Source organism: Trematomus bernacchii, unplaced genomic scaffold (assembly GCF_902827165.1).
Source record: "Trematomus bernacchii unplaced genomic scaffold, fTreBer1.1, whole genome shotgun sequence".
Taxonomy (NCBI): Eukaryota; Metazoa; Chordata; class Actinopteri; order Perciformes; family Nototheniidae; genus Trematomus; species Trematomus bernacchii.
In genome coordinates this window covers 15,612,019-15,626,194 of record NW_022988043.1, presented here as the reverse complement: position 1 = coordinate 15,626,194, position 14,176 = coordinate 15,612,019, and the positions used below count along the sequence as shown (strand labels likewise).

The window sequence follows — 14,176 nt, the reverse complement described above, 5'->3', positions numbered from 1 at the left end:
CAATTTGTATTTAAGAAAGTTCTGCCCCAAGTTTGAATGGTAATACTTATTACAACAATTGCCAAACAACCTAATTTTGCCGCTTTAAGCATCAAATTAAATAAGGACCTGTCAAAAAAGTAGGTCACAAGCCACGAGATAGATTTCCAACCAATATTTCCGAAGTGTCAGACAAGAAAATAGAATTGCCAATAGAAATGATAATTAACTTGCCAAAGTAGAACGTTTTCTCAGCTGGAGAAAACGTCATGCAATCACCCAATTGAAGGATTCATAGTCACTATAGCCTGTATTAAACTCATTTAATAGTTATTGATGGCTAAAAACTGACAGCATGTCTCTTATTTATACCTTTTGATAGTTGGTAATTAAAACCTGATGATGATTTTCAGTAGTCCGCAAATATTAAATTGTAAAATGGCAGAACTATTATTTGCTGAATCATTATAATTTCAAAGATATGTTTTTGTTGCAAGTCATTTGGGGTTGTTATGAGGAGATGGCTAGGAAATGCTCAGTATTTATGACCAAAAAAAAGCAAAACGTCTAAAAGAAGTGATTCCAAGTTCCCTAAAAGGATCATATCTCCCATCTCGCCACAGTGGGATTTGGCCTGACAGAACAGGAGATTTCTACTCTACTTCCTAACATGTCCTTCTTAGTCCGGGTACAGCCACAAACCTGTCAGCTCTATTTGTCCTAATCAGTTCTCAGTAGGATGTGCCGGCTACTGGAATGTCATTGCGAATAAAACTCACACTTGAAAGTAGCACACTGGGAAGATAACCCTTTGAAAAATAGTCAGTGCCCACAGAGTACCAATCTTGAGCCTCTACGTTGTTTTCTTTGACCTTGATATTGACCTTGAAATGGCCGTGGCATTGCTCAGAATCAGCTTGTTGCTTTGGATACCTTATCTATGTTTATCTGATGTGGCATTAAGGAAGCTCTGATATTTCATTGGAAGCTGTGTGCAGGTGAACAAATGATATAAGTGCCAAAAACTACTAATTAAAACTAAAATATCGATAAATAAATAAATTGTGTCATATTGCAACATACAGGAAGATAGCTTTCATCTTTTTGACTCAGTCAAAATCCACTGATCATGACAGTTGAAACGAAAATGCATAATTTCTTTCACAAAAAGTTGCTATACCAAGCCTTTAGCTCCACAGCACTTCACGGACAAAAATAAACAAACTTATATATTCATTTATTTATTAGGCTATTTTCTACATACTCTAATTTGCCTAGTTCTGAGCAAATATGTGGGTGAAAAGGGAGCTCATCACATTCTGGTCAATTTACTCTTTTGACAATCCGGTTAAATCATGCTGCCATTCACATTGTATTAAGAGTCAGAGTATAACAGAGTGTCAATGCAAAGAATAATAGCCAACATTGTAACCATTAAACTCTAAGTCTACGAAATTGCTTAACTAATTAAGCCAACGTGTAACTGAACAGACTGGATGATTCACATACCATGGCTCTGTGATAATACTAAACAGTGAAGGGTGGTTCACTGTCTGTGACACTGAGTCCTTGTTTCATTAAAGGTTTCCCTGGAGCAGCTATAACTGTTATATGCCTAGGGTCGCTTTAAAACCGGGAGACACTGGTATTGATCAACAACCCTGACAACCCCTCAGATATAATCTAGTCAATTTACTGCTAAAAGGCAATAAAAGCTATTTTATAGGTTTAAAAAAAGCATGAATCCTGGCTGGTGGGAACATTTTTATGTTACAGTAAAGCACAAGGCAAAATGGATTCATTATTTATGACTGAATATTGGAAACAGGAATAACAACATAATGAGCCAAGAGTGTTAGGAATACTTAACTGGAATCATAAGAGGTTTAGCGACATATATTCTTAATGTAGACATTTGAGGCAGGTAGACATGTTCCTTTTCATTTATTTGGGCCAACGCAGCTAAAAACAAACATTTCAGCCTCTGAAAACAAGCAACTGTTCTCTGTTTCAATTTCACCACAAAGTTTCTCCAGAGTACAGAATACAAAGCAACCTGCCGTGAACCTTAATGGTGACATTTTGTGTCAAGAAGCGACAGCAGAGGTAAAAGTGACAATGGAGGGAGGGAGAAATGCTGGGGGCCAATTAATTCCTCCACTCCCATCTCCGATTGCATTTCTGACATCAACACCGCCACAGTATTCACCCTTACCCTTCCATCAGTTATGCAAATAGAGGCAATTTCAGATGAATGGCAGATCGTCTTCCTGAAATGAGGTTGGGCAAGAAGCGAAAATGAAAAATGAAATAGAAGCCAGAGACGTGGGAGCCAGTCAGCCTTGAAATGATTTAATTTAAGCGATGAGGAGTTGACTTTGATAAGTTTGCATTTTAATAATGAATACTATGACCGCTTCAGGGGTCCAGCTACGAAGAAGAAGCGTACTTGGCAAAAAAGGAAAAATTAAATATGAAACCAACAAGTCTGAGAGACAGTCACTGTAGGAAAAAAAGCTGTTGTTTAAATGTCCCCAGTGTGTGTGTGTGTGTGTGTGTGTGTGTGTGTGTGTGTGTGTGTGTGTGTGTGTGTGTGTGTGTGTGTGTGTGTGTGTGTGTGTATGTGTGTATGTGTGTGTGTGTGTGTGTGTGTGTGTGTGTGTGTGTGTGTGTGTGTGTGTGTGTATGTGTGTATGTGTGTATGTGTGTGTGTGTGTGTGTGTGTGTGTGTGTGTGTGTGTGTGTGTGTGTGTTGTGTGTGTGTGTGTGTGTGTGTGTGTGTATAACCTAAATAAGATGCTCCTGGGAGTTTTTCTGACTCTGGAGTTAAATTTGCTGCCAGGGGAAAACGGCTCCAGCCTATTATGTAGGACTTTTCCGTTTTTCCAATATACCAAACTCTGCGGTGTGTATGAATATTTAATAGGGGCTTTGCCTTGGTGCAATGCTAGTCTGAGAGGGATTTCTGCCTACTGTCATTATGAGTGATTGTGCTTCCTTGTGGCACATTTCAGTTGGATGCGGCAATAACTATCAGTCTATCCCCCAAAGCACCACTGATCTTATTATGATTATGATTTTTTCAGCTGCTGTATATTCAAAACCTGTCACATCATATAATGTATGCAAGCTCTTACAAATGTTGGCAGCGAAAGCTTTAGGGCATGGCTCCCTTGTGTTTGCAGGTCGCTCCCACAGTGTTGTCCGGCTTGGGTATGTTTTTTTTGTTTGCGGAACCTATCAATTTGTGTTTATAGTAAAAGGTAATTGTAAGGTTTTGTGTAGCCTAAACATTTATTTGTTAGCGTTTAGTTGTACATATCTCCACCATCTAGTGTCACTTTTGTTTCCAAAAACAAGATAGTGACGGCCATGCTCTAGGATTCAAACTGTAGTCCTAAAATCAATGTGTGACATCGCGGTTATTAAATCCAATTCTTATATACAGTATATGGAATACTGCATACGTTTTAAGTTTTAAGTCAAGAAATATCAGCTCATTTGATATCAAGAAGAAAAATCAATCCTTCTCGGCTTGCTAACAAAACGCATGACTTTGTTTCTCTTTTAGTGTGATCCATTTTGCTGGAGGCCAAATGACTCGCGTTGAAAGTTAGGTCATATATTTTTCATGTCCAGGGACGTCCCCGCTTTGTGAAGATCTAATAGGTAGTAATGACCGAGCCGTCCCTCTCTCTCAGCTACCACACTCACAGATAATGAATCTCTCAAAGGAATAGGTCATTTCTTACTGTCTGTAAGATTACCTACTCTCCATTTCAGGTCAAGCCAGTAAGAGCACAAAGGAGTGTTTCAACTTCTCTCATCTTTTATACGTGTATTCAATGCTGTACATTATGTGCCTACATATAATTAAATTCCCTTTAGCCGAGATCCAAGAAAGAATTCAGATTCATAAGAGTATGATATTAAGTCAAATGTAATAACCTTGGCTGCTCCTGTGTCCCCAAAAGGCTAATCTCAAAATGTCACTCTCAGAGTCTTCCTTGTCAATTATTTGTTTCCTTCTACTTCTTTTTCCTTTCACACAGTTCTTCGTAATGCTTTGCAGTGCTGTTGTATTTCCATCAAACTTATTTATTGAAAACTATTGTTCTCTTTCCTCTTTTATTTCACAAAATAAAGAAGCCAATTACACAAGGCTGTTTGTTGCTGTTCACACTCTTAACAATTTCAAAATACGCATTTTTTCGAGAAAAATGTTATGAACTAAAGTGAAGTTTGTTCTTTAGTCTTTTATTTTTTGCTTATTCAGTTGAGCCAGCTTTAACCTTGTTGTGTACTTGCTCACCAATGTTAAAGTAATACAAACCAACTTATTCAAAGTGTTCTGAAGGTTGAGCTGTGAAGCAGCCAAAGGCAACAAAGCTGAAAGTCCATTGAAGTATCAGAGGCAACATCTGTCTGCATGTGTTACTCACATCACCAAATAAAGTTGAATAGCTAGAACATTACACGCCAAAAGGTCATAGAGATAAGAAACACCAAATACATTTTGAAAGACTAAAGCTAGTGATTCTTAACAGTTTCTGAAAGAAATATGCAGACCTCAGAGTTTGTGTCAACCCAAATACTAAGAAAATAATCAGTGTTAGAAATATTTTACCCATTGATTACGATTCCGCACCTTTGTGTCTCCGTGTGCCTCAGATTGTTCACTTGGCAAACTGATAGAATGACAAGCATACACCATCACATCTTGTGAACAAGCAAACACAATTTACTATGTTAATGGACTTAAATGTCATGAGTTTTTTTAAATGTCAGTGCACTGGGTTTTAACATAAAGTACTCTAAGTGCAAGCAGGTGCTGTACAGATACACACTGCAGTAGTTCATTTTATACATGAACAGATTTCATTTAAATGAACAAGACAGTCATTTTTAAGCAGGGCTTGTGTTTTTTGTCTTCACTGTTATGATTATGGAATTAAACTAATTCAGGCATAAAAACACAAGTTCAAACTAAATTGGTTAACCCCTCTCTGCCATCAGAGCAGAACATTCTCGCCTATTATTTTACTGATGCTGATTGAACATATGCAAACAACTTATGAAATACATTCTCTTGTCTTAGTGTCAATGCTCTGAGATGCAATGTACTGTAGACTGCAATGTAGAAGCATACAAGAAGGTTATGATTCTACATTTACACTTCACTTTTGGTGTCCTGTCAAGTGTTACATGCAAAATGTATGATGAGCTTGAAAAACTTGTTGAATTTGGTGACAATGACATGTTGTTTCTTTTAAATGTTCACTCTTATTGCCAACTGAGGAAACTATGGAGTCATTAGAATGAGTACACCTTTAATACAATATTTAAAATGAAGTCTATTACTGTGCTTGTTTTAATAATTGTATTTGTATTCCATTAAATGAATAGTATTACATATGTTTACACTGTAAGGAACTTTTCTCATAAAGTAAATATATTTACTTTTAATAATATAATTTGGAGTATTAAGATTTTTGTTCTAAAACCTTCTTTTACTTTGGTTACATTTTAATTTGGGATAATACAGAAAGACGACCCTTTTATAGTATAAAATATATTTTATAGCACAGAATAGCACATAGTATACAGTAAGGGTCGAGCTATTTTACGTATATTAACCAAAGTGAACTTGATGGTAAATTAAGACAGTAGAGGTTACCTATTTGTTTAAAAGAAAATGACCACATCCCTAAATTAAAGTCTGACCCCTGCACCTACTCACGATATGAACCAGATGCAAAGTAAGGGATTACTAGTGTGATTAAGTGGAATTAATCCACAATATAATTATGTCATTCTGCTGACAAATGGTCGGGGATGTCAGATAGGGTCAAATTCTGACGTTTTTATCCTCTAAACTGGGATATGAAACCTCAACTGCAAGAATATGTTGCACATGAAAATATGCTCCTCAGGATATGAGCCTTCACAGTATCCAGCGGCTGTGTGTGGCATGTTCCCCTCTAAGGTGGGCCACGGGCTTGGAGCTGTGATCCCTGAGGGTGACATTTCACACCAGCTTTGAGCGGATGTTTGAAGGAAAGGGTTAACTCTCAGCTCTTTGCTTTCATCCTCGAAAATGCTGCTGTTGCTGTTCAGCTCTGGAGGAATTATCACATCTAACCCCCCCCCTCATGGGCAATGTGTCAGTCTCCATATGTGCATGCTCATATATGTTCTTATAGGTACTGTAGGTACCTGCCCATGCAAGCAGTTCTTTGAACATGCATTCTGATGTATATGCTTCTATAAGAACCACATATCCTCATGAGAACAGGAAATCCTCCCAAGTGAAGTCCTCACTGTTCTGGGATGAGGGTTAAGGTAATTAATAGGCAACTACAATAAAGATTAAGAAATACAAGCAGGCTTTTCAAGGTATGTTTAAAAACAAAATAACGTGCCATATTATTGCCGAACAAATTTCAGATGTCCTTTCTTCTAGCAAAGTGTCTTTATATTAAAACATTTGTCCATTGCTTTTGTTTATTTTCGCTATGAAAATCAATTCTTTAAAATGTCTTGCTGAACAAATTCAAAGGTTTTCTTTGATCTTCAGCTGCTGCGGCTGTTGTTATTATTGAGTAGATGTCAATTCTATTCATGTTCCCTCAAGATTTAAGCCACTTCTTTACAGTATAGTGCCTTTCTGCTGCATGCCTGGCATAAAGACAATAACACAATGCACATCATAAAAGAAACTGCACACAGAGAGTTCATGTGTGGTTCCCATTAAGATATGTTCCTCTTCATTGCCAGCATGTTGATGCCTTTAGGGGTTTAGATGCACTCAACAATTGAACACAGTACTAATAATCAAATGTATAAATATATACACACACTATATAAACAGTTTATTGTGTGTGTTTGTGTGTGTGTAGAAGGGTTCAAAGAAGATCCTTCGCATAACCCCGAGCAAGCAACAGCCTATTAGAACAAAAAAGAAAATGATGGCGTTCATCACAGAGAATTCTGCAGCTTTTTGTTACCCTCCAGGCAATATCGACCATCCATTACAAGTTAGCAGTCAAGTGCAACATATCGTCTCCTGGAAACAAACGGAGTGTCACTATAGCTCGAGTAATGTCTCACAGTACCTTTGTCATGAAGAGAACAGGGTGACATTTCGAAATGTCATTGAGTTTTAAAAGACAGAATTATGGTAAATTGTACAGTCTTTGAGACCCCTCAAAGCACTGTTACACATGCACGTTGGGTCAGGTATCTTGCCATTAGACCCTTATGGCGCATTTCCACTACACGGTCGGCCTCGGCCACACTCGGTACGGCTCGGTACGGCTTGGCCGCGTTGGGCCTTAACAGGGCCGACTCACTTCATGCTGCGCTTCCATTACAGTTTAGGAACTGGGGTAGTTACTATAGTAACGCAGTGTAGGCGGAGCCGTGACGTCATCTTCAATGAGAACTCCAGAAACACAACACAGCCGTTAGCTGTTAGCACTCAGAGCTCACAGCTCCTCATATATGTTCAGAAACTCGACAAAAGTTAAACAAGTACACACCACAGACTGCCTGTGTCATGGTGAATACAGTCGCTGCTTTATTTATGTCTGTATAGGCCGTTGTGAGTGTGGACGGTCAGAGCATATACTGCGTTAGCTTAGCCAATCTCCATCTAGAAAAACACGCATTTTAAAAGGTTTTTCGCCTGCCGTCTGTCTGCAGACTTGACAAAGCATTAATTCATGGTTTTTACTAACCGGTATCAGTATGTTGTTACTTCGGCATCATTTTGAAACGTGTATTACAATTAAATCACGGTCAAATATGTCCATCTTGTTGTAGTTCTAGCCCTCTTGCCAGCGCTCCTCTCTCTAGTTTAGCATACTCAGCCCGACTCAGCCCTGTTTGTTGGCCCCGATAGAACCACAATTTTGTCGGGCCAGAAAAGAGGTGAAAAAGTGGCCCCGGGCCGGGCCGGGCCGTGACTAGGCCTAGTGGAAGCGCAACCAAAAACGGGTACGGCACGACACGGCACGCTTAAAGCGAGCTCCGCGCTGTAGTGGAACTGCGGCATTAGACATGTTGACAGCTGGGGCTGAGGATTAAACCTCCAACCGTTCAATTGGTGCACGACCATTTACCTCCTGAACCACAGCTGCTCCAAAGTCATATTTTCTGTTAATTCAAAATCAGAACACAGCCAACAGAACTTTACTTTTTTTAGCTATGTATTCTATTTCGCAGCAGTACTGGGAAGAGATTAGACTTGGTACAGCAATACCCTGCAGGTAGAGAGGAATATAGATGGTGGCAGTGTTTCTAAAGTAAAAGCGGTCTGACAGACTGGCCTCTGCAGGTTGACGTTGCAGTAGAATAAATAACAGCATCCCTTCATTTCTACTAAGAATTACGATGGCCTGTCTGGTGAGTTAATGTGACAGATATACAATTATTTGTCTTCCTTAACCCATCAAGACTATGTGATACAACACATACTGGCTTAGTAAAGCAAGACTATGCAAGTTTTGAAGAAGAAATCAAATAGTATTCTATTAAGAAACGGAAAGTTAAATTACTAAGTAAAAAAAGGTCTTTGTTTATTATAGACTCAACAGTTTTGCATCTACAGCTTTACTGTGACCGGCATACTGAGTAGGTTAAGGCAGCTACAGTAATGTTATTTGACCAAAACAAAATATTGCATAAATATTGCTACAGTATAAAATGGACATAACTGACACAATGTGACTCCTTTATATGTGCAGAAATAAGGAAAAAGGAAAATGTTGATTTTCTACAATTTGCTGACTAGATAGTTGTGTCAAAAGTTTTGAAATACTTTGAATTTATAGTTGAAAAAGCTGGGTGATTCAGTGTTTTTGGGGAATTTGAGGATGTTCTACACATCTTGGTAAACTTCAGAAATGCTTGATCATTAAGATTTAAACTACTCTCACTCTCTATTTGTTAATGAGCCAAAATATCTTCAGCCAAACAAGAAATGAGCAGTCGTAGTAGTCTTAGCTTCTGCATTACAATGTCCTTTCGAAAATGAAAAACACCAAGCCTTCTGTCAAACACCTGGGTTTGTTGTTTGATGCCAATTTCTTGTTAAATTGCATCTGTCTAATCTTGATTTAAGCGTTCAAGAAACATTTCCAAAATCATTTCAATTAAGAAATGTTTCTCTTTTCCTCCTGTTCTTTTCCACCACTTACTTTATTTGTATCTTGGATTTCTTAAATTCCTTCTAATGCAACTACATGCTGTGACTGTGTATCAGATATACAGAAAACAATGCCAAATTTGAACCACCTTTACCTAATAGCCTCTCTATTGTAGCTGCTGACATACAAAATGCATCCTGCTGCAAACACACACTGGAACGATGTGTAATGTGTCAAGCCAAAGAAAATGGTTTGATTCAAATGGACTGGCTACATTGGAATAAATATTAAATGTGAATTCATTGCAGTGATAAGTCCTATTCCTGCCCGGGGAGTCTGGGAGTATCATCTCCTACTCTCTTGTCAGCATGCCTCAGCAGCCGCCTCCTGTGTGCTCTGAGTAATACCACACAGACACAGAGAGGGCGAATTTACGCAAAATAAAAAGATACAGAGAGAAAGAGGTAGAGAAATACTGATGTGAGGCGAGGGAGAGAAGTCGCGTTAAGATACTCAGCGATGAAAAGAGCAGGGTTGCAGACAGAGAGATATATAACGGAAGACAAACCCCTCGTCCGTCACTAAATCATGTTTGTCATTCTCACAGAGCGAAGGAAAGAGAGAGACGCTATGTCCCAGGGGGAGCTCTGACTGCTTCTCCTTGATGTTATCCTCAATTCATTTCTTCTCACTCTCAGAACATTTGATGTCTGTATGTTTGTGTTTATGTGGGTGAAATTGCCAGCATGCTATAACATAGACGTAGAAATTCAGACAAAATTCCTAAACAGGGAGTGGACACCAAAGCATGTTTTGAGAATAACAACATAAGTAATTCAGAGCAGACAAAAACTCTAGCTGTCAAACAATCGTATATATTGTTAACAAACCACCATTTCGGCCAAACTTATGTTAAAGAGAAAAGGTACATTATTACCTAAACTATCAATTCATCAAAGAGTAGAAGTTCAACAATGACCTACCAAACGTGCTAAAGTTGTGAACACAGTTTTCCTGTGCAATGGGGAGACAATAGTTGTCCATTCACATGCTGCCAATAGGCCGCATATTTGATGACCGTATTGATTTTCATCTCTATGGCGATGACATACAGCTGTTTGCTCTTTGAGAATGCAAATATAGCCTCGCTCCTCAGCTGTTTCTCTGACGCAAGTGCTGGATGGCTCAGCGTTTCCTGTAAATACATCAATCATCAATCATCTTATCTAAAAGGAGTCCTCGCCATTCAAAAACTGAGCAACTAGAGTGGTACAATAATACGTCCTTCAGCCTATTTCCTCTCAGTTTGACTACTGTTCAAATCAGATCCCATCATTCCCATTGTTGAATCTCTGCATCTTGTCCCTGTGGGTTTTTTAATTGATTATAAGATGTTCCTTGTACATTTAAGGCTTTGCTTGGCCAGGCCTCTAGTATTGTTGATTTGTTAATCCCTTATGAGCCACTGAGATCCTCAGGCGGGGGTCTCCTAGTTGTTCCACCCACTTGCTTTGTTACTCGAGGTCACTTTTCACTCTGTGCCTTCTGCTTTGGAACCCCCAATCATAGTATCTCAGAATAGCCATAACTGTTTACTATTTTAGTTTTTACTACACTTTGTAACTATGTTTACAAGTTTTCTTATAATGATCAATTATTTAAAAGACCATTTCAAACATGTTGAATGCATTTTTTCCAGCTTTAGTGATCCAGCTTTTTTGTCCACCCGGCTGTATATTCCCACTGGTGCTGTCAGTGAACAAGCCCCTCCAAACCCTTTTCCTCTTCCTCGTTAAACCAGCATCTGCTGAGGTAAGAGGCCTGAACCCCCCTGAAACACACAAACCCACTCTCCCTTCTCCCATGCATTGCATTCTCTCAAGCCTGCCATCTGCCACTGAGTTGGACAAGACCCCACTTATTGCAGCCACACATACACACACATGCACGGAGACACACACAGGCTTACAGCATCATTTAATACCCTTGCAATTTCTGCAAAACATTTCCAGTACAGATGAACATGAATGCACGCACACACACACTCTCACACAACCCAAAGTTAGCAAGCCTGCATATTTAATTAGGAGCCCCCCACGAACAAAACAGCTTGCAGGGTCATAATGGTTTTAAGCAGAGCCCCACCCCGCTGCACAGAGCCAGTGAACTCCTCCCCTGCACTGAGTGACTGGCCTGAAGAGGGGGGAGACAGTGAGGACAAAGAGGGGAGGACAACAAAACTCTAATTACTCCTCTGTGGCTCACTGGCCCCTCTAGCATTTTGATTTCAGCAGAACAGAGACAGAAGGAGGAGAACAGAAAGCAAGGGTGAGGACGGTGCAAAAAGAGAAAGACCCGTGCTGATTGAACATGAAACATCTCCCCGTGGCTTTCTCTCTGTCTTCCCTCTTCTCTCCTTCTCTGCTTGTTGTAGATAATGGCCTCTCACTTTCACTGCAATTGTTCCTCACCCCTCACTTATCCACGGTGAATAATGATGTTTCCTCTCGGAGAGAAGGAGGAAGAGGACCAAGCCGTAGGCAATCTAATGGTCTTAGCATTCCATGGCCACACTCGGCTCGAACAAAACAGCTTGAGTCCTCTCCTGTATTTATATTCTCTGGGTGTATTGTTTGTTGTGTTTTACTCATTATTTACAATCTGTATCACCCAAAAGTCCATCTGCATTTCAGCAAATGTACAAAGAGACAGGACCCCAGGGGAAAAGCGGACGAAGGAGACTGCTCACGTCTTAAAAACAGACCCAGGCGAATTAGCAACATTATGTCTGTTCTCTGGGGACGTTGAGTCTCCGCCTGCCCCTGCCATGCCACCATCATTGTCACTGTCACCCTGATGGAGTCCATGCAGGGGCAATGCCACTTGAGGAGAGTTTCCTTCCTTAAAAATCTAAAGCTGAAGAGACAGCTGGGCCCCGCTCCAGAGTCTCCAGCTATTTAAAAAAAAGGCTGCTCAGTTCATGGCAGCCAGCCACATTGAAGCTAATTTTCTACTGTGTTAATTTTTTCTCTTTCAATTTGATTTTTGCCAGTTTCCCCAAATAGTATGCAATGGATTCCATCTTATGTACCAGGTTATGGTTGTTTTTAAATAGGGCTGTAGTTATTTGGTTAGATTGCTGAGCTGGGGGCACAATTAAGTAAAGTGTTATTTTTTTGTCATATCATGCAAGGTTATAAAATAGTTTATAACCAGGCCATGTGCAGCATTACGGCCCTGCTGTAATTGAACCCATTAAACGCACATTATCTGGTTCAGTGTGTTGCGCCGCCTGTGCCGATGTAGGATGAAATGGGCCATTCTAATCCTCATTAACATAGCTAATTTCACATAAGAGAAAGTTGATAATGGGTGTCAAAACCATTCAAAGGTCAACCAAGCAAGCTACATCATTTGACGTGTGAGTACGCATGCGCAAACACACAAGTGTGTTAAATGATGTACCTGTTTGATCACTCATTACGTATTCTGTATTACTGCCAAAATGGTATGGTATTTGACAAAAAAGGCAGAGCAGTGCATGACACAATTGATCAAATTGTCAAGGCCAGCAGTTGATGGTTGATTGCACACTAAGGAGCAAAGATGGGATTAAAAGGAATGGATGAAGAAGAGAAAGGGCAACAGATATTTTTCATTTCTTCTCGGACTAACCTTTGGTTGGATGGATGAAAAGGGGGGAAAAACACGTGACATGTTGCTTCTTTAACCGATACTGTCACAAAGCAATGTCACAAGTGGAAAGAGGGGGACAAGTGTGACATTATAGGCATTTAGATGCCGCCATGTGACCTTTAAAAGGGACAATTAACTGAGCGTCACACTCTCCATGCCAGCTGTGTTTGGCCGTATGTCAAATGTCCAGCTGCATTCAAAAACAAAAAAGGGAGATAATTCAAATGGGTGGAGATAAATCAACACCAAAGACATATTTTGAGATATTTTCGTCGGAAAGGAATGGATTGGGAGACAAACATATCAAGGTGTACATGTAGTAGCTAGTATAAAATATATAGACGTGAAAAGGCTGTTAAAATGATGCTTTTATGCCACCTAGATATCTTAATTGAGCGTTGTCAACTGGACAACTGTCTCTTGACTTGTAAATGAACAAACACAGGGTGATATGATGGATGCTAGGGAATGTCTGACACAACAAGGATCCGTCCTGTTGTTGACAATAGAGTTTAGTGATTCTGGCATGGCTACATTTAGGAAACTGCTTACAAACAAACATCAGTGTCCGGCTTGACAAAACCTCTACAACCACCTGTTTCGTATAAAAGCAAAGGAGATTTACTAGCTAAAAAAAAAGAAGCTTGACCTTCTTTGACAGCTTACACTGAAGCAGCAACACAATTCAAAAGTGTGAGAAAGACCAAGATGTGTTTATTCCTTAACTGTGATGAAAAGGTAGAGAACTTACTTGGTCACCCTCCTGTGTGCGGTGATGCTGGCCACAATGACGCTCTCCGCTCTCGGGGTGGCCACAGCCTTGAAAGTCCCCCTCCAAAACTTCTCAAAGAGCTGCTTTTCCTCCAGCTGCTCGAAGCCGGCAGTGATGCTCTGCGATCCAAGGGATGGAGAGGGGCCACAGGGGCCGAGTTGGAGCGAACACGGGGGCTCCATCTGTGGTGTCTTAGTCTCCGAACCAAAAACAATATTGTCTACACACTCATGGAAACACTCGGCCCGGCTGGTTGCTCAGGAGCTGTCCAAGTACTGAATGAAATCTTTCCAAGCACAGTGACTGCTTTGCGTGATCCCCTCCTCTCAAAGCAGCGGGTCAATGTGTCAGCTCGTCTGTCTGCTCCTCGCTCCTCAATGGGAGCGTGGGGAGAGGGACAAAAGCTGACCCTCTCCAACTGAAAGCTGGTTATTGTTCTCCCAGATGAGGGAAGGAGGGGTGGGGGAGATTGTGTTTCTTTCTCTCCGCCTCTCCTTCTCTGTCACATCTGCTGCTTTTTGGTTTCGGGACGGGGTCGGGGTCTGGGATGGGAGTCGGAGCTCTCCTTTTTCTCCCGTGT

At 40.3% G+C, this 14,176-nt stretch overlaps 1 protein-coding gene across 1 annotated transcript in view; it reads right to left on the bottom strand.

The window, feature by feature from the left end:
- Nucleotides 1–13,975, bottom strand: part of srrm4 (serine/arginine repetitive matrix 4) — a 64,135-nt gene extending 50,160 nt beyond the window's left edge. The window contains exon 1 of the mRNA XM_034118476.1: nucleotides 13,576–13,975. Within this exon, the coding sequence (XP_033974367.1) occupies nucleotides 13,576–13,778 (203 nt within the window). The 5' untranslated portion in view covers nucleotides 13,779–13,975. The remainder of the gene's footprint in view (nucleotides 1–13,575) is intronic.
- Between the last annotated feature and the right edge of the window lie 201 nt (nucleotides 13,976–14,176).